This window comes from Archocentrus centrarchus, chromosome 11 (genome assembly GCF_007364275.1).
Source record: "Archocentrus centrarchus isolate MPI-CPG fArcCen1 chromosome 11, fArcCen1, whole genome shotgun sequence".
In the NCBI taxonomy this organism is placed as follows: Eukaryota; Metazoa; Chordata; class Actinopteri; order Cichliformes; family Cichlidae; genus Archocentrus; species Archocentrus centrarchus.
Window position 1 is genome coordinate 359341 of NC_044356.1, and position 24802 is coordinate 384142.

Genomic DNA, 24802 nt, shown 5'->3' on the forward strand with positions numbered 1-24802 from the left:
TCAATATTTTTAAGTGGAATCAAAATCTGGATTTACAGTGTAAGTAACAAACTAATCCAGATGTTCTGTGAGCAAACCAGCACTCACTATATCATCAGCAAAATTAACATCAAAAACATCAAATGAGTTTGTCCTACATTTGTTCGTATAAAGAATAAAAAATAAAACACTTCTGTGTGGGGCCTCAGTAATAACAGTAGATGAGGCTGCAGCATTTACTCTAACCCAAAAAGGACTCATCTCAGAAATGTGCTGAGGACCTTTAGCTGTAATCACCTTTGCATTAACATAGGTGCTCTTATAGTTCTGAATGCAGATGAAAACTCCAGAAACATAACACATACATGTCATGTTGGTTGGTCCAGAGGGTAGTAAATTCGCCGTAATACATACAAAAGAGCATCCTCTGTACTCCTTTCATTTATATACAAATCCATAGACAAAAGCTAAGGCTCCTCCCATCAGTAATAAGCCAAGAAATACGATAAGTACTTATCTTTACTATAATAACCCGCAGCTGCACCATTACACACTTGAAACTGTAATAAACCTCTGTTCAGAATTATTTAGATACCATTTTTCTTCCTGCCAATATAAATGTGCAAACAGCAAAACAGGAAGTGATAAAAAAAACAAAAACAAAAGCTTTCATCACTGCTATCAACATTTGTTTAGATCAGAAGAAGCACATAACACGCACGCACGCATGCACGCATGCACACACAAATATTCCTTGTCCCCATCTTACCTCGGCTGTTAGTTGCCAGATCGGCCACCTTCTGAAAGGCATCCAGGAAGGCCGCAACAGCAACAACTGTCGTCCTGCAAGGCACAAAACAGGAAGTAGAAACACAGAAAGAGCAGTTTTTAATTCATTTTTATATTGTTTTTTTAATTTTTCTATTAGAGAAAAATTCTAATTTTGGTGAACACATTCATTGTAGACTTGGAGAAGGCATTCGACTATGTCCCTCGGGGTATCAGTCCCTGTACAACCGCAGTGAGAGCTTGGTCTGTATTTCTGGCAATAAGTTGGATTTGGTTCCTGTGGGTGTTGGACTTTGTCAGGGCTGCCCTTTGTCATCGATTCTGTTCATAATTTTTATGGACAAAATTTCTAGGTGTAGCCAAGTGACGGAAGGCTTCTGTCTTGGTGGCCTCAGACTTTCATTTCTGCTATCTGTGGTGGATGTGGTCCTGTTGGTTTCATCAGGTGGTGGCCTCAAGCTCAGAAAAGGGTGGAGTGCCCACTCTAGCTCAGGGACAAGTTGCTGCCCCAGGTAGAGGAGTTTAAGTATCTCGGGGTCTTGTTCACGGGTGACAGGAGAAGGGAGAGGGAGGTTGACAGCTCACTGTGTCTGCAGTGATCCCTCACCTATGTTCATCAGCTTTGCGTAGTGACAAAAGAATGAGATTGCAAATACAAGCAGCAGAAATGAGCTTCTTCCGAAGGATGGCTGGCCTCTCCTTTAGAAATAGGGCGAGGACCCCCCCACCCCCAGGTGAAGAAGAGGAGGAACAATGGAGTTGTTTGCAATCAGCTTTGACCTCTGCTGACCTGCGTCCCAGCACAGATTCTCTGGAGGCTGCTGCTGATCCATCTCACTGATAATGACTTTATGGTGGCATCATTAATCTCTGCCTGCCACAGAAGGTTAATTGAGTTATTCATGTGTATGTGTGTGTGTGTGTATATACATAGTGTGTATGTGAATTTCGTCATTGCTGGTTGGTTAATGGCTGGAAAGTTTGAGTGAGTAAATGTGTACATGTGGAGGTATTACCAAGGTTCAAGTGCATGTCTTTGCAGTATGTGTGTTTTTCTATAAGTGCTGGCAACCTTCAGCTTTGTGCGTGCGTGCATGTGGCAAGAGAGCCAAGGACTCAGGGATGAGGTGACAGAACAGGAGAGATGAGCTTGACATTTAGACACCTAATGAAGCACACTGATTGGATTTTCATTAGCTCAGGTCATGCACACTCTCAGCATGTAGGTATCTGAGTGCTACCTGTGGACACATTTCACTTCATCAGAAGTCAAAATTCTTAAGGTTAAAAAGAATGTAATTCTTTTGAAGACAATAGTAAAATCTGCATGGACGCTCGTTCAAGTGTATACATTTCTGTTTCAGAGGAAAGGAATAAACCTTTCATAAACCAATCAGTAGCCTTCTTCTAGTGCACACCTTCTACCTTGAGCAAATATATGGGACTAAGGACTGATTATTAAAAAAAAAAGGTTTTAATGCAAATGCTGAAAAAATTAAGAGCATCACAATAATGGCAACTTCTGCACTGAATACGATAGATTTTCAAGAAGCTCTTCAAACACTTCCAAAGAGCTAAGATAGCTACTTAAAAAGATAAATGCCTAATACATTCATCACTACTCTGCACTCTATTCCATTCAGATGTTTCCACATACAGCTGGAAAATTAAATCACATGCAGATCTTCAATCAGAAGATAACTGTGTTCATATAAGCACAAACATTAATGAAACAAAAGCAAGACTATCTATATTCAGGACAACAACCTGCATTCAGAAAACAAAAAGCCATGCAATACAGAAGGAGACACTCAAGCAGTGCAAGTTGACAGTTTGCCTTTACGCTCATAACTCTCAATACACTTAAAAAACTGAAGACAAATACTTCACACATTCACACATCAGACCCAACTTTATAGCTTACTTCAAACTGAAATACATATGTGAGATACAGTGTCACAACACTACACACATCTGCAATAAGTTTTAAAATACACTCTGTCTCCTGTTATTGCTCAGCTTATGTGTGAGCTGTGTCTCTAATGATGGACTCAGGGCGTCTGTGAAGATCTGGGCTGGGTCTATGTAAGTGGCTGCTTGTTATGCTCACCCTCCCACCCTTCTTTTCCCCTCAAACATGACTTTTTTAAAACCCCTTATTTTGTCTTTTGTGAATAAACTGTTTTTCTGCATCTAACTCTGTGTTGTGTCCCTCCTTGCTCTGTGGCTGTTCAAGCCAGGCATAACAATATTATGTTAATCTGCACTTTACCTCAGCTGTGACTGTAGTTTGCTAGCCTTGCTGATGAAGTCATCCCAGACAGGGTAACTGCCCTGAAGAAGAAGGAAAAAAAATAAAGAAAATATCAGAGAGACAATCAACATTTTTGTTTACAGCAACAATCAGCTTTACAGCAGTGAATGTACAAATGCATAGATTTCATTTTTTAACATTTTGTTGCTTTAATTGAAAAATTGAAACAATTACAGACAATCAGCCTTTATTAAGTCCAGGGTCAGCACTGATATAAACCCATGTATCAGGTCAGTGTGTCAATAGGAATGATGAGATTCCTATCACATGCTTATTTGTCATTGTTCACCAAGAGGGTTCCGAGTTTGGTTACCTATTAAATATATACATAACTCAACTACAAAACAGCCAACCAAAAGTTCACCCACACACACCTCTTCAGGCTCCAAATACATAAATTCTGAGAATCAGACACAGCAGTTAACAAACAGACAACAAGGAGACAGATCAATACAACCGATCTATATCTCTCTCCCCACCCCCACACATCTAGAGGAGGCCAAACAAGCGCCCCAAGGCATGCAAATACAGTAGGTCCACTGTCTAGGTTTAACATGACCAAGAAGCCAGTGGCTGCAGTGCAGTATGTTCAGAAAGTAGGCTGCAGGGAGGGAAACACCGAGCCACTGCAGCCAACCACACTGAGACAAACTAGGTGTAAGCGCCATTTATATTTACGTCATGATTTATGGAAGTAACAATTTTGATGCACATTCTTGATTTATGTTTGAGAATGTTTATGTGTTGTTTCAGTTTATTTTTGAAGGTTTCTCCAGGAAGTTGAACTTTATTGTGAAAGTTTTTTGGTAAAAATAAATAAAGAAGCGGACGGTGGAGCAACACGATGGTTTTACCGTCATCGTCGTTGTTGCTGATGAACCGACGCGTTAAAACAGTTGCCAGTCCGTCCCGAGTGTGGTTATTTTAAGCATAAGATTAAGCTAGAATGAGAAGAACTGAGATAGCCACTATACGAGGCTATGCTTCTAATGTCAGCAGGAGTCCAGTGATGTTTTCAGAATGGGTGGAGGATGTTTTTTTTAAAATGCAGTAAAAGATCTGAGGCATCTTCCCTCACAGGGTTTGGCTGTCTAGACAGAATACTTTCACCAGTTTTTAAGCCCATATTTCAGAATCTTACAAGATCATCATTTTGCTGTATTTGTTAAGAAAACAGTGTGTGATATCTGCTTGTCACCAGGCAGCTTTTCTGCAGATTTTGATAAGTGTATTGAAATGTTTAAGGAGAAGACAAGATGACTTAATGAGCACAGTTTAAAATAAGACCAAAAGTCAATAGGTTTCTGACAGGCTGACTAAAAACCTGAATTTTGTATATTGTGTTGTTTTCTAAAAAAAATAAAATAAAAGTACATAATTAGTATTACAAATTTATTAAACTATACAAACAAAAGTATGCAGACACCTTTGCCCACATAGCCTTTGTCCTTCATTCAAGCCTTGGGTTGCCCCTTTCTGCGTACAACATGAAAAAATATAAAAACATCGTTGGTTTTTTAACAATTTTTAATTGCAGCGATGAACCTAATAATCTCCAAAGATGAACTCACTGAAGTATACTCAAAATTAGTCCAAAATATAGCAAAGCTACAAAACAACTTGTAACTTTCCACCAAGAAATGTAAAATATAATATTTGTAGATTACATTTTGTTTAATACTCTTCTACTCTTTTCTGTTTATAAAATTAATGAAAATGCATTCTCACTTTTAAAGTTCATGTTATAGATCTGGCACATTTGGTGCAGTCACACTGAACTGACGGAATCTCGTTGCTGAAAGTGTTGTCAGGAGGAAGCATCCCATAAACATCACTAAACAAATGCACAGCATAAAGGCACATTTAAACAGAATGCTATCACGCCTCCACCTCTTTGCCCCCCCACACACACACCCTTTCTACTGCTCCTCTCACAGTGCTGCTGAGTTGGTGTGTGTGCTGGTGTGTTGGGTGTAACAGCGATGCTGAGCGTCAATGCCTGGATTCTGTTGTCATGGTAACCCTGCTGCTGATGTGCCAGTGGCTGCAGAGGGGCACAGAGAAGGATGTGTGAGAGGAGGGGAGGATCACATGTGCATGCATCCTCACTCTCACACACACACACACACACACACACACACACACACACACACATGCGCACGGTGCTTCTGTCACACGTTTGTTTTCTTTGTTTCCTTTCATCCATATTCAACACCTGCACATTTCCCCCTTCTGCCTCTCTCTCTCTCTCTCTCTCTCTCTCTCACTCTGTCTCACACACACACACACACACACACACACACACACACACACACACACACACACACACACACACACACACACACACACACACACACACACACACACACAGTCTCTCCATTTGTCATGTCTTCTTCCAGCTCTTTACGACTCATTCATCACTTCCTCTCTGTTACACTGTGCATATATATACCCACATCCCATTACCCCCCTTTCCCCATAAACAAACAAACAAATAAACAAACAAAAACACATACAAGGGCACAGTCTCTGCATCCATCAGTCACTGCGAACAAATTGTCACCGTGGCAACAACCAAAGGTGGCCGTGGCAGCAGCATGCTGATCCTTCAGGAATCCACCACTCTGTTTTTGTTTGGCTCTTAGAACAACTGCAAAAGCTTCAAACCATAAAATCCTTGCTTGAAGCATTTTGCTATGTGTGTTCATTCTGTGTGTTCTGTTTGTTCAGTTGTTCCTTTTGCCATGAAAGGACTGCTACCTTTCATGGCAAAGATTGCCCAGGATTTAAACTGGGGACACTATGGCCACTAGGACACTGTATAGGTGGAAAAATCAGGTAGATAAAGGGAAAATGAAAGGTTGGTTCATCTGTCACATGCTGAAAGTTAGGTAACATGATCGATAGGTCTGTTGGTGTTTTTTATTAATTTACTATACTCAGTTTAATATGGAAAAAGGATGAGAAATGGTAAATGGATTGGTTCTTATATAGCACTCTACATGAGCCCTCAAAATACTTTTTACAGAATGTCTCATTCACAGACACAATCACACTCTGATGAACACATTAGGGTTCTGATTGGTAGATGGTCTGCTCTACCTTCACAGCCACCCTAATAATATGACACAAAGCATACTGTTTTGTGTCATCACAAAGTTCTAGGTCTGTATAAGTAAATCAGGTGTATCAACTGCAATATTTATTTACTTCATTGCTGTGTTTAACAGACAACTTGTAACAATCTTGGTTTTCTCTCCCTCTCTAAACTCCCAAAACAAACCTGTTTTCAGATAATAAAAACATCAGACCAAAGAGCAGAAAAACTGCCTGTGAGTCAATGCTAGCAACACTACAACCAAACAAAATGACCCATTTGACCAGAGAAATAAAGTCAATGCTGCAGCTTTGTTCGTGATGTTTCCATGACAGTCCTGATACTCATAGACCACTTTCACCAGCAGCTTAAAATCAGAAAGAGACTGGGCTTATTTTAGCTCTGAGGTGATTAAGATTTCAGATCAAGATAAACTGTAATTAGCATTGAGCTAATGTGCTCGTGGCCATGGACACACACACACACACACACACACACACACACACACACACACACACACACACACACACACACAGAGCAAAGCCTTGTTGTTTATTATTGTAGGGTCTTTAACTTACAATATAAAGTGCCTTGAGGCGACTGTTGTGATTTGGTGCTAAATAAATAAAATTGAATTGAATTTAGTAGCAAAATGTGGTTCAAATACACAGTTTAAGCTTATGTCATCAGCACATATGTCAAAGCACTCACACAGCAGTGCTTTGCACATTACATGTACCACACACATTCACATATCTCTAATATCCCCCCAGTCAATGGTCTATTCCAATTTGTCTTGTTCCTTTATGTATTTTTTGCCCTTGTCCTGTCTTGCTAGGACTTGTTTGATTGCTGCCCTGTTTTTAGAAATAAAGATAATAAAAAAAAACAAACAAACAAAAAAATAGCCATTAGGCCACCACAAGAGTGGCCTGGCCAGTAAGCCAGCAGGTAAATCAAATATGAAAGGGGAAAGCAAACTAGTAAAGTGATCACTAATGGCCTCACACTCACAAATGTCTGACATCTCTTTGGAAAATATCCCTGGTTGACTCACATCCATTTAAAAACTAATGCTGGAGGAAACTCCTGGAGGCCTGGTCAAAGTTGTCTTATGTCCTTTGAGCTGTTACTGAGGAATTTTTAAGGTGTGCATGGATTTGCATTATCCTGAAAGGAGGAGCTCATTGCTGTTAGGAATTTTTTGTTCTTCTGCGGGAATGCTTAGGTCAGTGGTATGTGTTGAAGTAACATCCAGATGAATGCTTGGACCCAAGGCATTCCCAGCAACAATACTGCCACAAGATTATTGATGGCATTCATGTCACCTGTCAAAAGTCTTAATATTTGGTCCAGAGTAGTTATTAAATTTTGGAATTCACACAGAGACACTTGTCAAGATTCTGACTCCATAAGATGCAGAAAGGAATTTAGCTTTCACAACTACGTATCAATTAACCTAACAAATGTTTACTAGCTTAATCAGCAAAAACAGCAAACACCATTTGGTTGTGAGGATTTGCTCATGTTCTATATCGCTGTGTATTGTACATATGTATTTTTTGTATTTAAGTTTCTCCAGACAAAACTAGATATTACTATATTAATTTTTATCAGCATTGCTTTGCTCTATGTGAACATGAAATAATTAGTTTCATTTAGAAAAACAATGATATTCACCTGACATCTGGTGTAAACAAAATGTTTGGCATTAAAAAGTGGAAAATGATCGCATTACTCTGAAGCTCTGAGTACCTTCTGACTTCTTTTACTTTTTATTCAGATTGCATGGCTGAGTCTATACATATTAAAGTAAATATTAAACTATAACCCATCATTTCCAGCAAACAGCCACAGACAGGCTCAGCGAGTGTATACAGAGCAAATAATGTAACGTATTAATTAGACAAAGACAACTCTCTAACAGTATATGTTGCATTTTAAAATCGCATATTTCCTTATACCAGTGGTTCTCAAATCCAGGCCTCGTATCCCAGTGTCCTGCAGGTTTTAGATGTGTCTCTGCTTCAACACACCTGAGTCAAATATAGAAGTCATTAGCAGGACTCTGGAGAACTTGACTGCATACTGAGAAGGTAATTGAGCCATTTGATTCAGGTGATTCAGATCAGGGACACATCAAAAACCTGCAGGACACTGGGCCATGAGGCCTGGATTTGAGAACCACTGCCTTAAACACTTTCAGTGCATAACATTCACACTAATAAGTACAACTATGTGCTGTAAAATTAGGAGTTCCTGGATGATGCATACAATGGTTGCCATCTTGGATGTAGCAAAATGTGGGAAAAGGACCACCAGGCCATTTTCAGCCAGCAGGAGTTATGATGCCATCACTGATGGAAATTCTACTGCTAGCTAGTAACCTTTCACGGGTAAGTTTTTGTCTGGCATTGACACTGCATGTCTTTTGTTTTTGGTGTTTATTAGGGTTGTGCCATATCCTATCATCCATGATAAAACTCATATGACATAAATGGCATATCATATATCACATTTTATATGCGATAAGCCCAGCCATGTCTGACAGCAAGAGCTGTGTGTCAGCCTCTGATGGAAATTTAGTACCTAAAAAAAAAAAAAAAGAAGTCCTACCATTAATTACTTCAATCTTTAATTGGCTACATACCATAGGCCTTCAAGGTGGCAGTAGTTTACTTAAAAAGTCATCACTTGACCCAGCTGTCTTAGCTAATTATATTCCAATCTTCAACCTTCCTTTTCTCTCAAAAATTCTTAAAACAGTAGTTTTAAAAATGCTAACTGATCATGTCCAGAGGAATGGTTTAGTTGAAGAGTTTCAGAATACATCACAGGAGAGAAACGGCATTAGTGAAGGCTAAAAATTATCTTCTTACAGGCCATAAGAAGATCATTTTTAGCCTCCAGAGACAGTGGACTCATCTCTGTGCATGTCCTGCTAGACCTCAGTGCATCTTTTCTATTTTCTTACAGAGATTAGAGCACTCCATAGGTATTAAAGGTACTGCACTGCAGTGGTTTGAATCATATTTATCTAATAGGTTAATTATGGAGTTCTGTGCTAGGACCAATTTTATTTACACTATACATGCTTCCCTTAGGCAGTATTATTAGAAAGCATTGCATACATTTTCATTGTTATGCAGATGATACCAGATGCCAGATGACGCACATCTATTAGTTATCCAAAATGCTGTAGCTAGAGTACTGACAGGGACTAGAAAGACAGAGTATATTTCTCCCATATTGACTTCATTGGCTCCCTGTTAAATCCAGAATTTACTTTAAAATTCCTCTCCTCACATACAAGGTCTTGGATAATCAGGCCCCATCTTATCTCAAAGACCTCATAGTACCATATCACCCCAGTAGAGCACTTCACTCTCAGACTGCTGGCTTACTTGTGGTTCCTAGGATACTTAGGAGTAGAATGGGAGGCAGAGCCTTCAGCTTTCAGGCCCCTCTTCTGTGGAACCAGCTCCCAGTTTGGATTCGGGAGACAGACACCCTCTCTATTTTTAAGATTAGGCTTAAACCTTTCCTTTTAGATAAAGCTTATATTTAGGGAGGGTTTAGGGTCACTTGATCCAGCCCCTAGTTATGCTGCAATAGGCCTAGGCTGCTGGGGGGTTCCCATGATGCCCTGAATCTTTCTTCTTCACTCATCTCTTTTCACTCTCTCTGTTTGTACCCCACTCTGCATTTAATCATTAATTATTATTAATCTCTGGTTCGCTTACACAATATGTCTTTTGTCCTGTCTCCCACACCTCATCATCAGATGACTGTCCCTCCCTGAGCCTGGTTTTGCCAGAGGGTTCTTCTTGTTAAAAGGGAGTTTTACCTTCCCACGGTCACCAAGTGCTGCTCATACGGGGTTGTTTGGATCGCTGGGCTTTCTCTGTAATTATCTTTAACTAAGTATCTTTACTTTACAATATAAAGTGCCTTGAGGTGACTGTTTGTTGTGATTTGGTGCTAAATAAAATTTAACTGAACTGAAAAGGGGAGCTACTTCAACAATGTCCAACAAAACACAGTACTTTGCAAAATATGCAAGAGAAAGGCTAAAAGATGGACCCAATACACTTGTTTCACCACTTGAGGCAAAAACAGACCATTGAGTGGCCACAACTAGGTGTTCAAAAAATGCGGCAGCTAGGATCAAAATCACAGTCTGAGTGCATATTCTGCCATGCCTGATTTACAACACTTCCCTGCTAAAATTTACACACAAACACATATGTAGTGTTAATAGTGTACTACACCAAAGCATACCAACAAAAGTTAGGGACATTGTATGGGTCTGCTAGATGCTAACACACAGCTTTCTTGTGACCACTTATGTACAAATATGGCTTGATCCAGCTTTAAATACTATAAAGATGCTACACAAAGAATTGATCCAAAGCTACGGCAACAACAGTAAACCCTTAGTTTATTGTCTCTTTATAAGTGGAAAACACAATGTTTAAAGGCAGATGAAGCTCAGTGCAAATCAGCTCACAGTATAAGAGGATGAGCTAGTTTCTCCTCCAGGGACAAACATGCAGATCGGTTCCACTTAAACGGATCAACAGTAATGTGTCTGCTTCAATTTAACCAACACAAGGATGTGGAGATGATTAACTGCATACTGCCAAACACTCACATACATACAGCAGGATAAGGGAGCCCTTTTGGGATGTACACAACATGCTGAGCACAGCATATCAAACCTGCAGAGAAGAAATGTATATTTTGAAGTGAGGAAATGAATTAAGTGAAAGAGGTCACACTACTCATTTTGTGCTCTCAGGTTAATCGAAATGAGGGTAGGAGGTCAATCTTATGACCGCAGTTGCACGAGGCTTTGGACTGAGTAAAAGACCCAGGCTGGGAGGCTACAAGGACTGAATACCAAAGTACTTGTTGTGACCACAGGGATGCTATAAATGTGTATTCCCAGAAAACAAGAACTTTTTTAAAAATAGCAAAATGACTGCATGCTCCAGGGTCCAAATCTGTTTTTTGATTACTATGAGTGAGAGAAATATGACAGCAATATGATACAGTTATTATATACACTGGTGCCAAATGTGGATATTTTATTAAAATTTGCAGGCATGCTACATGGAGTCCACTACCAGAGTCACTACCTCTTAACTCCTTATGGCTGCCTTATCAAATGAACCATGATAAAATGAATGAAGGGTACCCAACATGCAGTTATGAAGAATCTCAGGATGGAAAAAAAAACTTGTTCATAGAGATGGAAATGTGGCAATACAGAACCACATAAACATAACAGCCAAACCGTGCCAAGAACAACTGAAAAGGTAAAACAAGATTAACTGTTTTCAACATAAAGTTAAATGAAAGAACTATGAAGCAGTTTGGGGCCAGTAACTTCTGCTGGTCCCAGCAGTCCCCTAAATTTTCCACTTTGTCACTGCAATTTAAAAAAAAAAAGTCCTTCTTTGTAGTGTGTATCAAAAATATTCCTAAACAACAAAGAATTTATGACAAAAGCCTCACAGCTTCCTAGATACTTGAGGACCAGATGTTGGGTTGTTATGTTCCTTCAGTGGAAAAGGGCAAAAACAGCTAATAAGTGATACAAAAGGTATAATTTAACATGTTAACACAATGAGATTATGAGAGAGGAAGTCATACAGTATTGGTCTGACTCTGCACACTGCAGATACAAACATGCAGACAAAGCATATGCATGTAAAATCAGAAACAGGAGACTGGAGTCCCCCCACACTGACACAGTGAAAGCCATTTCCACCCACACACATCTATGCTAACATAATCTGTAACTCACATGTCTGAATTAAACATCAGGCTGCCCTAAAATAAGCTGCACTGTCGATAATTAAGATAATTCAGTCAGCAATTACAGATAAAAATAAGAATAAAAATGTATTTATAAGTACTCATGATGTCAGTCCATTTGCTGGAACACACACCACAGACAGCATAAAGGTACCCAATCAAAAAATCATCATAAGTGATTAAAAAAAGAAATCATTACTCCTTTGCCTCATGTCAGTCCTGATGATATCAGTGAGAAAACAGCCTGAGGCCAAAGATGTGAGGAGTCAGGACTGAAAACAGCTGATGGGACAGTTGGGGACAACAATTAGTGCTGCACCTTGGACTCTTCACTATGACCTAAGAATACATTCAAGTATATTCATACTAGTAACCTATGGAAGTGCTTTGCCATGCACAACATGACAAAGACAGGCTTTGGACAGCACTGTATGTATCCTTTAGTTTATGGTACTTCTTTGGCATCACTTTCTGATGAGATCACACTGGTTGTGAAAGATGTGCAAGTTATGACTTGTCCAGGGACCAGCGTGTAGTCTGTCATTTTTCTCTAACTCTAATCACCTGATCTGAGATCTTAAACAAAAGCATTGCGTAGTATAAAGCCAGCAATATAGAGCTTTGTGAACCACAGACTAATTTACATAGGGGGCAGGGCTTCACCTCACAGAAACGTAATGCAAAACTGGTGTACCAGAAAACCGGGCACATTGTGAAAAATATTAATAAAAACAGAATGCAGAATGAAAATCATTTAAAGCATATATTTAATTGAAAAGATCACAAATATAAAAAGTGAGGACTGTTATTGTTTTTTGAAACATCTATACTCATTTTGAATTTAATATTAGATAAAGAAAAAAAGAAACATCTGGTTTAATATTGCACAACTAATTAGATACATTTGTTACATAAAGGTGTGTCCCAAAGAAGCTGAGTCTACCTATTTTTTACACTGAAAAGAATTCTATCATCTGTGGTACATAATATCATCAAAAGCTTCAGAGAATGATCTTCAAGCTCCCAGGTGGCATTAGGACACATGGCATAGGTAACTTGTGAAGGCCCCATTAATGCTGAATAATAAGCACAGGTTTTGGAGCAACAACAAGGAGCATCTTGTTTATTTCACCAAGATGATGTGAAATAAACAGTGTTGTCAGTGCTGCTGACAACACTGTTAGTCAGCAGCATCTGGACGATGCCTGCAGTCCAGACCTGCCTCACAGTGAAAACATTTGGCACTTTATGAAGTTGAAAAAATACAACAAAGGAGGCCTTAAACTGTGAAGCACCATCCTAAGTGTTATCTTTCTAAACTACAGCAAGAGGTCTCCTAAGGTACCAACAATTTGCAGAGCTGTCAAACATTACGATAACCCCTTCACTTCTTAATGAAACTTTTTTAAATGCAGAAAAACTGCAATCTATGGCTTTTCTGGTTTTATCCACTGATTGTTCTGCTACTACAACTTTACACAAAGACAGATTGCCTTTTACAAAATAATACAGAGTTTGACTTGTCAGCAGACCTTCATTCAAGATCCACATTCAGCATCTACCCAAGTATCAAACTGCAGAAGGAAAGTAGATTGTGAAGAGATTAGCTGGACTCTTAACTGGCTTTGTTAATAAAGCTAATTTTGTTCATATCTGGTCTCAGCTGTATCGTGTACTCGTGTTGAGTGTGTGCTTATCAGAATATGAATGTTTAACGTCCTCAGGTCTATCTTGGAAAAGACAGATTATCCAAAACTCATAAACACTGAACCAGAGCCAGTCTCGCACCCCATGACTAAGGCTACAGAGGGTGATCGTATGCTACTGATGCTCTACTGACGCTCTATTGACAGGTGTCCCTTCTGAGTGAAGTACTGCTGCCATTTCACAGGTTTGGCACTCGAGTTCCTCTATGATAAACCACTTCTCATCTGTGTACTGTATACTGATTTTTAACTAAACACACACTGCTATCAATTCACTTCATTCCACTGATATCATATGTATGTATTCATATGTATGAGTCACTTCATATTGTGACTGGCTTATTGCATAAGAAAACTCCTGTCAGTCTTCTTGTATTACCACATGCTCATGAACAGCTTGTGTCTAGTCTTCAGTGACATATCCCACTGCTAAGAGTCTTATTGCTGCTATGTGCCACACGTGTGTAGCAGTTGATGGATGCCTGCCAGTTACAGTTACAACCTGCCATTCAAAATAGAATATGGGACAGTTTTTTCTACCTACAAACACTAAAGACCCACAGAAGTTACTCTCTTACAATATAAGGCCTCAGTGACAACCAAATTACCCATCGGTTCTCATAACTGATTGTGCCGTTTGTGCCGTTGCTCAGGTAATTTAGGGAAACAACCAATGACTCATTACATTGTCATTAAGCTGCTATTTAGTCCCTGAATTAATCAATTAATAGTTTGACCCATAAAGGTGGAAAATTCAATCGTCCTGGATTGTTTCATCCATCTAGCAGTCATAAATTTTCAGATTAGTATCATTTAGAATGAAGACAAGCAGAAATTTTTAAAAGCTGGAACAAATAACTGTCACCATTTTATTTCTCACAAGGTTAGAGCAAAACTGTTGCTGCTGAATTACCTACAGATCAAGTGATTCACGCTCTAATCCTTCTGACCCTGAACATTATATTTACAAGGAAAAGTGACTGATTTTATGCTTAGATTGCAACATTTTGAGTATCTGACACAACAATTATGTATTTACACACACATCTCTATTCATTTGCAGCATTAATTCAACAATGAGAGACTGTCTGGTCTTACAAACCAGATTTCTTTTGAAATATATCTGAAAATCAAAAAACACCCCTCTAGTAATCAAAACGCAGGAGAGTCATTTTTTCTGTGAAGCTTTGAGAGGACACAGAGCATATTATACTTCATTGTGTTAATCTCCTGCACTGTCACTGCAGCCTGCAGCTGTGTTTGGTTACCAGGATGAAGCTTGCTTTATGCTACAGCCATTTGCTAGAGAAAGCTGTAGGTGCATTAAGAAATGCACCCCCACCCCCCGGGGGCTGATTAGCAAATTGATGATGTCGCTTATAAGCGCTTATAAGCGACATCATTAAATCTCCAGTACAGGTCGTTTTTCTCTGCTTTTGTGCAACAGGGTTTGCAGAACAGCCGTCCCGCCTTAAATATCATATATGTATAACACAGATTGTAATCACAGACCTGGTGTAATAATCGTGTCTTTTTCATGTTACCTTCATGTCTCCAATGACAGTCTGGAAAAGCCCCCCCAGCGCGCTGCACTCCCTCTCCATCACTGTCTCCATCATCAGCTCTGTAAACGGAAATTACAAACACCCTCACTCGGAGCTTCTTTAGTCCATAAATGATGTGTCAGAAAACAAGCAAATGTCAGAGAGACGGTGTTTGGTGCGAGTACGAGCACTCAGACTCGCGCTGCAGGGTTTCCCTGGCTGAAGGAGACCAGAAGGCGGACAGAAGCAGCAGCAGCAGAGAAGCCGGTCAGTTTGCACTCGGAGTGCATAAATCCCATTGCAGCAGGAGGAGAAGAGGCACGCCAGAGCGGAGAAGCTCAACTTCACACACCAACCTGCTCCTCTGACACAGCTGAAGGAGACGAAACACGGGAGCGCGCGTGGACGGTCGTGGACGCGCGTTCTCGTGGCCCCGCCTTCACTCAGGGAAGTGTTTTTCTTAATGGAAAGATGAGGGTGTTGTCTTGGTGACAGCGCCGGGAAATTACTCCAGAATATAAAGCTACGGAGAAGGTCTGGGTTCGAGTCCACCTTGGCCCGGGCCTTTCTATGTGGAGTTTGCATGTTCTCCCCATGTCTGCGTGGGTTTTCTCCGGTTTCCTCCAAAGACATGCAGTTACTGGGGTTATGTTCATTGGTGATTCTAAATTGTCCAGGTGTGAATGTGAGTGTGAATGGTTGTCTGACTCTCTGTGTTAGCCCTGCGACAGTTCTGGCGACCTGTACAGGGTGTACCCTGCCTCTCACCCTATGACAGCTGGGACTTGAAATGACATCGCCAACAGTGAGTGTTTCGCTGATCTGTAGAAAAGATGAAAAGGGTGAGGGTGCGGCATAAGCGGATGGACTGGTCTGTATTTGATGGCATTGTTTAGTCTCTGCATCATGTGGTTTGAGTCCACTGCAGTGCGTGTGCTGGATGTAAGAAACATATTTTAAAGAAGTAGAATCACTTTTTTAAAAACCTTCAGCTCGAAGAGTGTCAGAGCTGTTAAAGTATGTAGTGATGGAAACTGCAGCCTTGGTGGCAGTCTGTTGCTCACTCCTCTTCTTTCTCATGTCTTATTCTTCCTAGCATCCTTCACACACATACGTTCATTTATATATGTATTAAGATATAAGCTTAGAAAACAAATACATTCTTCCTGAACAACTAACCCTGAAAATCAAAGAAGAAGGCAAGAAAATGTTTATAAGGAGCTGTTAAAAGAGGAGGGATAATGAATATATTGAGCAAAGGATCCTGAAGATGGAGCTACCAAACAGGAGGAAAAGCGGAAGATCTCAGAACATTCATGGATACAGTGAAGCAGGAAAAGACGAGGATGAAAGGGATAAGGTGAGATGGAGGCAGCTGATCCGCTGTGGTGACCCCTAAATGGGAGCAGATAAAAAAGATTAAAAAATGACTGAAGCAAATATAATAATGAAGATTCATAATGAAGTCACATTTTTCATAAAATATATCATGATTCCCAGAGAACTTGAATTCTTCAGTACAGCTTTAATCATATTTCCCTGTGTCTTCTTCATGTCTTGTTTGTATAAATTACTGTCAACATCAAGGCTGTAAACAAATTAAGTATTTTATGATAATTTTACTCACATTTAAGAGCTGCATTCATCACACACACATGTTCATGTAATACAGGCAGATATGAGCTAATAGATAAATTACTGGACCAGCAGCCTAAGTTCTCACTTCTGATTTTCATGGAAGTTTGAGGACACCTAATGGTCAAACTTAGTCAGTGAATCTTTGGCATAAAAATGGCACTAGAAAAGCAACACCTTACATATATACATTTAACAAACATTTCAGATGTTGTGTAGAGCACAAAATCTTTTGACAGAACTAATTTAGCTTTCCGTAGTTTGTCCTATTGAGACATGATGTTGAAGTGGCAGAAAATGTCCAAAACAGACCAATCAACTGCCCTTCCCATGAAAGGTCATTTTTAGTTATTTTGTTTCTCCCTATGGTCTTTCAACACCTTGCTGTAAAGTGTTTTCTCTTTCTTTGTGATCACTTCATATTTTTACAGCCATGATTAATTTATCATGACATTTTCTGTATTTGGCATGTTACATTTTTCTGCAGTTGCTTTTTAATGTGTTATCTGATCACTTTGCATACTTTTATGTCTCTGGGACCTTTTAGGTATCATTTTGTATTTTTTTAATCAACTGTGTTTATGTGTATCTTTATATTTATGATAATTCTGATTGTTAATGTGATCATTTTAACTCCCTTTCCATCTTTTTTGTCTTTTTGTGGTGTTTGCAACTCTTTACTGACATATCGTATCTCTCTGTTGTTTGTAGTTGGGCACCTGTGCTCTGGAGGACAGTTTCGTAGTCCATTCATGAGTAAGATTATTAATCAAGCCTCAGTACTACTGAGAGTTACGAACGCAATTAACTGCTGCAATTAAAGCAACTTATTTCTGTGTTCTTCAGATATTTATCTAATATTAATATATTAGATATGAATAACACTTTAGATATGAATATTTGATGCTGTGTAATTGGCTCTACCTAAAAATGTTAAACAGCAGCTGCAGCTGACCCAGAACTCTGGTGCCAAACGTCTTATTAGGACCAAAACACCAGTTAGTTCAGCAGATAACTGTAAAAATCTTTCCAAAGTGGACACAAAATTTGTGTATATGTCCCTCTGCCCCCTCAGCCACTAGAATTTTCAAATTGAGCACCATTTTCCAAGATAGCCACTACTTCCAACACAAGAACCAGTCATTCTACTACAAAATCCCATCCACTACATTAGTGTTATAGAAGAAGAAATTACTACTCAGAAACTAATAGATGCTAAGAATCACTATTGGATTAGACATTCATTTCTAGCAGTATCAGTACCAACAGTGCCATCTTTGCTTCCACCAGTTGACAAGTTTGACACAGCAGCGCTGCAGACAGGCAGGCACACATCCCCTCCCCTCACTAGCAGCTGAATACATAAACAGTTGTTGACAGTCACAATACTGAACAACATTTTATGAAGAATTTCATACGGTCAGCAAAGCTCCTGTTTGAACAACATCAAAGTATTAAATAGTTATCATAAATGTTAACCTGATCAGCACACATGTTAATGTCAGGTTTTTAACTATTAACAATTATCCAGTGGTGCATTAGCAATCTGCTATCATTAACATGGTGACTGTAGCTAATAAATGGACTAGTTCTTATATAGTGCTTTTCTACTCTTTCTGAGCACTCAAAGTGCTTATACAACATGTTTACATTTACCCCATTCACACAAGCACTTCCACGATTAACTAAGCTAAGTGCTTTTTTATTATCTAACATTCACACTCCAATGCTTGCATCAGAGCAGCAGCCAGGAATCGAACCGCTGACCTTCCGATCAGTAGGTGACTTGCTCTACCTCCTGAGCTACAGCAACAATAATAACAAACTAATAACGTTAATGTGGGAACTAGGCAGCAAGCATTATCAGTCCTACTAAAAAGGTTTTTCTCTTAAAAAGTCCCAGATGCCAGCATAGAAAAGTCTAGCATTAAATACACAGAAACACTGGCAGCCAACCTTACCAGCTCTATTTGACCAGCAACCAAAATACGGTGCCAAATCAACAGAAGCACAGCCCTGCCTAAGACAACATCTTGTCCTGTCTTTTTTATTTTTGCACTACCTATGAGAATCTTAAAATATTATATATATAGTAACAAGACTGAAACTGAACATTTACAAATTAGTAGTGAGACCTGCTCTGATGGGTGGTTTGGAGAAAATGGCACTAATATAAAGACAGGAGGCAGAGCTGAAGATGCTCAGATCTTTTTTTTTAGACTTAAATTTTTACCTAGTATTATATTATCTTATTGTTATTCACCGATAAGGGCTCAAACACATTTTGTTTATTTGTTTGGTTTGTCTTTTTAATTTTACAATAACTATTATTGCATGCCATTTGTTTTGTTTTGTCATGAGCCTTTTCTGTGAAGCACTTTGAATTTCACTAACCTGCATGAAAGGTAATGTACAAATAAAATTTAACTTACTTAAGCGACTGTAGTCTGCCTACACAAGTTGCTTCACATCTGCAAACCTCTTTGCAACCCATCTTGATCTGAGCTCTTTTCATGTGGTTTCTGACTTAATGTTATATCTTTTCCCCTCTATTCTATACTGGCATTCTGCTGCCCAACAGAGATGGAAGTCCCAGAACAGATGCACCAAATGTAAACTACTGCAAATGGAATTACAATTTTCTTTTGACTAAAGTGCATCTCGACTGAATACAAAGCAATGCCCACAACATGCAGATAGTGCGTTATGCAAAAAATGAAAATATGCTGAAACCCCAAAACAAGTGATATAGACTGTGAAAGTTGAGAACAGAGAATCTGTAGAGAGTAGTTTGTTAGAAAATGGTGAAGCTGGCAGTGTTTCAAAGCTGTCAAAGCTGTGTTATTTTAACCACAGAGACTCACGGCTTAATGACAGGGAGAAACACCACACACACACACACACACACACACACACACACACACACACACACACACACACACAGGAAGTCAGTGTCCAAAAAAAGAGCACTCATTATCTCCCTAAACTGAAGACAACTAAACTAATAACAGCTATCAGAGAGAAAGTGGTCAGGCTGGTATTTGAGCAAGGAGAGAAAAGTGAAAACAAAAAAGTATTTTATGAATATCATTGCATTATGAGTTATACAGAGTTATGTTTAATTGTAAGGTGCACAGTATCTAAAATATTCAAATCTTGTAGCACAAAGAAATGTGTTACATGAGATGAGCATCTCCATGCATATAATTTAAAAACAAACAAAAAAAAAACCTTCAACACTGAGTGAAGGAGTGGCCTTCAAAGTCACATCACTGCTTGCTCTTTGAGCAGCCCCACTTAATGCTAATCCCCTAATTTTCCCTGATAGTGACCACCTGCTTGACACACTACCACCAGTTTCCATTTGGCATCTGGTTGTGGTCCTGAGTGGTCTGTAATTTTTGTAGTTGATAAGGCATTTAAGTGCCAGGTTTCCACCCGTTGCTGGAAGTGTAAATTGTAATTGTGAGCACTCCGAACATTGGTTGAAATGTTCAGCTGAGTGGATTGGTTCACCAGGTTACACAATAAAATCTTTACATGACAAGTCTTCAGGGTTTACAGTTCCAGATAAATCTAAGGTTCAACCATTTCAGCAAAATATTTTCCCATTTGAAGCTTCAGGTTGTATACCGAGAGCCAGTCTTGTGGTAGCATAGCCCTAGAGCTAGGGAGTACTTCTGTTTAAAGATCATAAGAACATGCACAGGCATTGTAGTAAAATTCAGGTTGGACACAGCTAAACTGTCACAGTAGCTAAACAACCAGGGAGAGCATTTCTGAGTACTTTATTGGTTTTACAAAATCTGATGGCACATCAAAACCAGCTTGTCACTGGTGAGGCCAGAAACCTGTGGAGAAATGTCAGTTAAAAGGCTCTAATAGCATTTATGTTAATATAAAACAAAACCCTAGTTCCCCCTCCAGCAAGAGTCAACTTAAGTATTTAATGAAACTACAAGTTCTGTATGAACACTTTAAGAGTAAATATTTGGTATGAAGTGACAACCACAGCCAGGAGTGCATCTCCAAGTATTTTATTAAATACCTCAGGGGAGGGAAAAAAAAAAAAAAAAAAAAAAAACAAAAAAAAAAAAAAAAAAAAAAAAAACACACAAACAAACAAACCCCCAAAACATTTGAGCCAACTATCCACAAGTAAAGCCAGAAACCTGAGGAGAGACACAGTTCAGTAGACTCAATGCACAGATTTGAGTTCAAAGAGGCAAAAGAAGAGGAGGGAAAAAGACTTACTGAACAGTGACATCTACTGTGGAAGGGTGCCAGGTGGTGTGGCCACCTGTACAGATATTCTGATACCATTGGAATGGGTCTAAAATCTCATGGACCAGCATTAGAGATAATGGCCAGCTCCCCTCCAAAATACCTAAGGTTGATATCTGTTGTAGAAGGGTACCAGTTGGTGTGGCTGCCTGTAGTGGTAACCTGGTGTAAGGCTTCTTGGCCCAGCATTAGAGTTAATGGCTAAGTCCCACATGCCAGTTTTAGTTTGCAGAACACCTGCACTTGGAAGCTTGCTGGCCTCATAGCGTGGCTGCTGCTGATGGGGCAGGGGGACTGGTTGTGGCCGGGGCTTGCTGTCCTCATAGCGTGGCTGCTGCTGATGGGGCAGGGGGACTGGTTGTGGCCGGGGCTTGCTGTCCTCATAGCGTGGCTGCTGCTGATGGGGCAGGGGGACTGGTTGTGGCCGGGGCTTGCTGTCCTCATAGCGTGGCTGCTGCTGATGGGGCAGGGGGACTGGTTGTGGCCGGGGCTTGCTGTCCTCATAGCGTGGCTGCTGCTGATGGGGCAGGGGGACTGGTTGTGGCCGGGGCTTGCTGTCCCTGTAGTGCGGCTGTTGATGCTCAGGGAGTGGCTGGAGCTTTGCATCATTATTTGGCTGCTGGGGCTCAGAACGCATCTCAATTGCATAACTTGAAACAATACCTGCCTGAAGCCTGTTTCCTTTCTGGGGTAGAGCAAAATCCGACATGGCATCTTTGGACTGGAAGACGCCATCAGTTTTTACTTGATAATGTGACTGCTTGTGAGGTTGTCTTAGTCTTGATGAACTCATTGAGCCAGGCCTGTAGCTAGAAGCACCTCCTTGTTGAAGGTAACCATTTATGTAACTACCATGGGAAGCACCATAAACACCCAGAGAACTCCCTGGTTGCACAGAGCTCTCATATCTGGAAGCAGACTCATAGCCATGTGGAAAAGCCTCAGCCATCCCAAAGTAAGGTTTAATACCACTGGAGGAGCTACTCCTGTACGTAAGTGCTAGAAAGAAAAGATGTCTTTAATGGTCAATGTTCTAAGCTAACAAATGTAAATGTAGTTTACACACATGAATACATACCCCCAGCATGCTTGCTGAAGGCCAACAGTGAGAGCAAAAGGCCCCTGTAAATACAATAATGGCAGTTAAACAAGGTCTGTGTGGAAAGATATGACAAAATAAAGCAAAAATTTTTACCTCACACAATATCCAAAGGCCATCTTTCAACAAAGTGAAGCCCCACAGCCTGCAGAGCGTGAGAAATGACTGCTAGAACTTCATGCCTACAGAACATATAACACCCATTTTATCTGTAGGGACCAGTGACCCAATCACCTCTGACAACCTGAGCAGCTGTTTTGACTTTAGATAATTAGGTAGCATACTTTGTGGACTACTTAAAGGATCAATTCACCTAAGTTATAATGACATCATTTTAACACCTGCCTCTGTTTATACTTTAATTTTAGCCAACTTCATGATGGGCAGATAAAGCTTTTGTGAAGCACTGAACCACTTGACCCAGTGATTTCAAAAATGGGTTCATTACGCAGAACTTCAGTTACAGCGACCTCTCCTGGACAAGTGCAATTACACACGCATGCGCACACACCTCAACCATCTACTTTACTTTTGTACAAAAGACCTTTTGTTCTGAAGCATCTCTGCATTCTTTGAGGCACACACATTATGACCAAATATTGTGATATGATATTCTATTTACAAATAAAGATTGATGAATGTGTGTATTTTGTTGTTGAAGAGAATGTGCTGGGAAAACATGGCATAGACTGGTTGTGTTTGGGTTAATATGGCAGGAGCTGATTTTATGGGGAACACTCAAAGATTTTTGTTGAGGTGCATTATTTTTTTAGCATTTTTTTGGATTGAGCTGGTTTCTGGTTTTTTTTGCTTGCAACTTGATGAGGTGGTGTCAGTGAATCACCTGACTGCAAACCAGTCAGGTGATTCAAGTCAGGGAATGAAGGAGTTGCTGGTTTGGATGTCACATAATTTATTCCAAAGCAACCTTCAAGTAGTGGTTATGTGGAATTGTAAGTTCAGGGTTTGTATCACGTATCCATGCTTCAGTGCCGCACCGCCATCACGAACCCAACCATGAAACTTTTTTGCTACCTAATTACAGCAGAGTTTACATTTGAATTTGTGCTGCACAATGACCTCAAACTGCTATGTTTTCACCCCCTTCCTTTTTTATTCTGTTAAATATGTTAAAATAATCCAAATGATTAAAGTTCTAGACTTTTTTTGCTACTTTGACTTTTGTGCTCTTTTAATGTGAAAAAACATGCCCCCCCCCCCCCCCCCCCCCCCCTTTTTTTTTTTTCAAAGAATGGATGGTTCTAGAAATGGTTAATTTATATTTACATTATTTTTTCTTATGTTTCACCAGCAACATTTAAAAATAAAGTCCATGTTTCTGCAGATTCTTATTCATACCTATGTCTGATGGGTATGAAATAGACTCCCCTGCTTCTTTCTATTCACCCTGTTTGGTTCTGCCTAGTATCAATAATCCTACAGATAATTGCCATTTGTAAGCCAATTAATAAAAGCTTTTAAATTTCATTATTTACTTCACATCAGTGGACAGCCTTCCTGATTACCTTTAATAATTTTGTGTGGAGCTAATGGTAGTTTTAACAATTCAATTGGGATTTTCTGAGACACTTTCAGTTTACAAATCAAGTGCTGAGTAGGAAAACAACATGAAATCTACACAAAAAGTTATTAGAATAATAAAGCTAATTGAGCAAGGGGCTAGAATACATGAGACAACATAGCCTCAACACATGACCAAGTTGTGTTCAATCTTAGTTTAAAATGATGCACATCAATCTGTCACTTCAGTAAAAAAGAGCACTGCTGTAGTTGTCAAGGAACATTAGCTCAGTGTAAATGTGGCACTGATTAGAATTACTGAACACCACGTAGATTAATTTGCTTGATTATAGAAAATTAGTATCAGTCAGAATTGAGCAGAATCACTTAAAGCACTGACCAGCACAACAGTCCAAGGGTCAACTTGTATTTTTCTATAAGTTCTGTATTATCACATAAAAATGTGAACACTTCAAGACTAAATACTTGGTATGAAGTGACAACCACAGCCAGGACTGCATCCCCAAGTATTTTATTAAATATCTCAAACATTAAAAAAAAAATTATTCAAAACCATCTCAAAGACTTATCTTCATGTTCAGCTGCTTTCAGCACTGCTGGTATTTGTTTAGACTCCAGTTGATCTTTCAGAGTTAACTTCAATAGTTACTTCCTCCAAACCAGCAACATGATTATTAGATCCCATTCCTACTAGACTGTTCAAAGAAGTCTTTCCAATTATTGATGCTTCAATCTTAAAAAATGATCAATCTGTCTTTATTAGTTTGCTTTGTACCACAGTTCTTCAAGGTGGCTGTAATTAAACCTCTTCTTAAAAAGTCATCACTGACCCAGCTGTCTTAGCTAATTATAGGCCAACCTCCAACCTTTCTTTTCTCTCAAAGATTCTTCAAAGAGTAGTTGTAAAACAGCTAACTGATCATCTGCAGAGGAACGGTTTATTTGGACAGTTTCAATCAGGTTTCAGAATTCATCACAGTACAGAAACAG

At 39.5% G+C, this 24802-nt stretch overlaps 2 protein-coding genes across 2 annotated transcripts in view; both read right to left on the minus strand.

Moving 5' to 3' along the window:
- The window catches only part of LOC115788647 (protein MTSS 1-like), an 86572-nt gene extending 71248 nt beyond the window's left edge, over nucleotides 1-15324 (minus strand). Inside the window, exons 1-3 of the mRNA XM_030741772.1 lie at nucleotides 15253-15324; nucleotides 3041-3102; nucleotides 749-822 (exon numbers count right to left, since the gene is read on the minus strand). Coding sequence (XP_030597632.1) covers nucleotides 749-822; nucleotides 3041-3102; nucleotides 15253-15324 — 208 coding nt within the window. The remainder of the gene's footprint in view (nucleotides 1-748; nucleotides 823-3040; nucleotides 3103-15252) is intronic.
- Nucleotides 15325-21094: 5770 nt separating this feature from the next.
- Nucleotides 21095-22164, minus strand: LOC115788692 (alpha carbonic anhydrase 8-like). Its single transcript, XM_030741828.1, has 2 exons — nucleotides 21731-22164; nucleotides 21095-21670 (listed from the first exon to the last, which is right to left on the minus strand). The coding sequence occupies exons 1-2, from the start codon at nucleotides 22118-22120 to the stop codon at nucleotides 21275-21277; spliced, it is 786 nt and encodes a 261-aa protein (XP_030597688.1). The 5' UTR covers nucleotides 22121-22164; the 3' UTR covers nucleotides 21095-21274.
- Between the last annotated feature and the right edge of the window lie 2638 nt (nucleotides 22165-24802).